Consider the following 2500-nt stretch of genomic DNA (forward strand, 5'->3'; position numbering starts at 1 on the left):
CCCCTCTACTCAAAAAGTCTGGCGTGATTTCAGAGTTTACTAACCTTAGACCTGTGTCTAATTTGCAGTACATTTCAAAGTTAACGGAACGTGCCGTCTTCGATCAAACGCATGCGCATTTGACATCACATGGCTTATATCCTCCATTCCAGTCAGCGTATCGAAAGTGTCACAGCACTGAGACTGCACTTTTAAAAGTGCAAAATGACATCCTAATGAACTTGGATTCTCAACGAGTGACTCTTCTTGTGATGCTGGATTTGAGTGCAGCGTTCGACACAGTTGACCATGGAGTGTTATTGAATCGCCTCAGTACGAGCTTTGGAGTCAGGGGATCAGCATTGCAGTGGTTTGCATCCTACCTTCTCAATAGATCTCAGCGCGTGTCTTTTGACAAAAATTATCGGAGAATTTCAAATTGCAATGTGGTGTTCCTCAAGGATCATGCTTAGGGCCATTGCTATTTACTATCTATGCCAGTAAGCTTTTTGAGGTTATTAAGAATTATCTACCACAATCGCACGCATACGCAGATGATACTCAGCTGTATCTTTCATTCAATCCTGACTTGGCTTGTTCGCAAAATGACGCAGTTGAAGCAATGGAGCAGTGCATACAGGCTATACGATCGTGGATGATCAAGGACAAACTACGCATGAATGATAGTAAGACGGAGTTCATGATTATAGGCACCAGAAAGCAACTGACTAAAGTGAACATTGATGGTCTTACCGTTGGTGAGAGCAGTATAGTTCCCGTAACTTCAGTTAGGAACTTAGGATCATGGTTTGACCAGAACCTGAGTATGATTCCACACATTAATAAGATATGTAAAGCTGCGTCTTTTCATATTTACAATATAAGGCGGATCAGAAAGTACCTCACCATCGATGCCGCACATACGCTTGTTCACTCCATTGTTATTGGCCGCTTAGACTATTGTAATAGTCTTCTTTATAAAGTTCCCGCGATACACATAAGTAAGTTACAACGCATCCAAAATAGTGCTGCCCGGCTCGTATGTTCAACTCCGAGGTTTAATCATATTACACCCGTCTTATTTTCTTTGCACTGGCTACCCGTTACTTACCGTATCGAGTTCAAAATATTAGTTTTGACGTTTAAAGCAATTTATCAACTGGCGCCGTCCTATATCTGTAATCTGGTTCGATTAAAGGATAAATGTAAGTACCAGCTTCGTTCTTCTAAAGAACTACTATTACAGTTGCCCATAAAGAAAACAAAGAAAACTCTGGGAGACAGATCATTCCAAACAGCTGCCCCTGTATTGTGGAACAGCCTGCCTGCGAGTGTTAGAGACATCGATGACTTTTTGGTTTTTAAACGAACTATAAAGACTTATTTATTTAGGAAGGCTTTTGCCTGTTATTGTTAGATTGACTACTTTTAAAGTTATTAATTTCAAGTATTCTTAATTATATTTTATTGTAATTATTAGGAGTAGTTTTAGTTGTAAGGCGCATTTGATCATATTCAGATGTTAATTTGCGCCTAATAAGTAATAAACTATTAAACTATTAAACCGCTAAAAATGGCGAATGATCGAAGGAATGGAGCTGTGCACGTAACATCACAGCTAAATTACTCAACAATTACGCTATCTTCAGAGAAATTTCACAGCGAGAAACAAAACAAAATGATTTTGTGATTTATTTATTTTAGCAAAAGTAGCAGCAAAGTGGTAACTGCTAACCCTTTTGTTTCGACAGAGCGAAGGTGACAACAAGTCGCAAATTTGCGACTTCTCCAGATATTTTAGTCGCAAAGGGTAAAATTTAGTCGCAAATGCGACTGTATTGGTCGCAATTTCGAGCCCTGTAGAATTAAGGCAACGTTTTATTTTTCAGTGTCCAAACTGTGGCAGCTGCATTGAAAAGAATGGGGGCTGTAATCACATGGTAATTACATGTATAAAAATTATTTGTTATTTCAAATAATGGTCCTTGTTTTGATAGATAGACGAACATTGCAGCGATGATCCCAAGTAACGGTACACATGTATTTTTAAAACAAGTGAAGAGGATACAATAATCATTCTGATAAAAGCAATAAAAATTATTAAGAAATTACATGTAACAATAATTATTATTATTAGACTACACTGAAGGTACATGAATCACATTAAAGTAATAAATATACTTTGTGGAAAAGTAAATTTAAAGTTAAAAACAGGACAGCAGGGCTTTTATCATTATTAAATTTGAATTAAACTGATTGGTTTTGCAATACAGCATTAGAGTGGTTTTCAAATGAGTGTCGTAAAACCAAAACCAAAGTACTATTACTTTGGCCAATCAAAAAGGACGGAGACAATCCAGTAAACCAACCAAACCTCGAAGTAATTACACGTAGCCGACACAAAGCGAGGGAAAATGTGCACGCGCGAGCCACAATTGGTTTTGGTTTCACTTCTGATTGGTTGAAAAAGTGACGCAAGAACTTTGAACCAATCACTGAGTGAAGAAATGCAAAACCAAGT

General features: G+C 37.7%; 1 protein-coding gene across 1 annotated transcript in view; it reads left to right on the forward strand.

The window, feature by feature from the left end:
• Positions 1-2500, forward strand: part of LOC138056444 (E3 ubiquitin-protein ligase ARIH2-like) — a 19256-nt gene that overhangs the window by 10941 nt on the left and 5815 nt on the right. Inside the window, exon 8 of the mRNA XM_068902232.1 lies at positions 1869-1919. Coding sequence (XP_068758333.1) covers positions 1869-1919 — 51 coding nt within the window. The remainder of the gene's footprint in view (positions 1-1868; positions 1920-2500) is intronic.

This window comes from Montipora capricornis, chromosome 7 (genome assembly GCF_036669925.1).
Source record: "Montipora capricornis isolate CH-2021 chromosome 7, ASM3666992v2, whole genome shotgun sequence".
NCBI lineage: Eukaryota > Metazoa > Cnidaria > Anthozoa > Scleractinia > Acroporidae > Montipora > Montipora capricornis.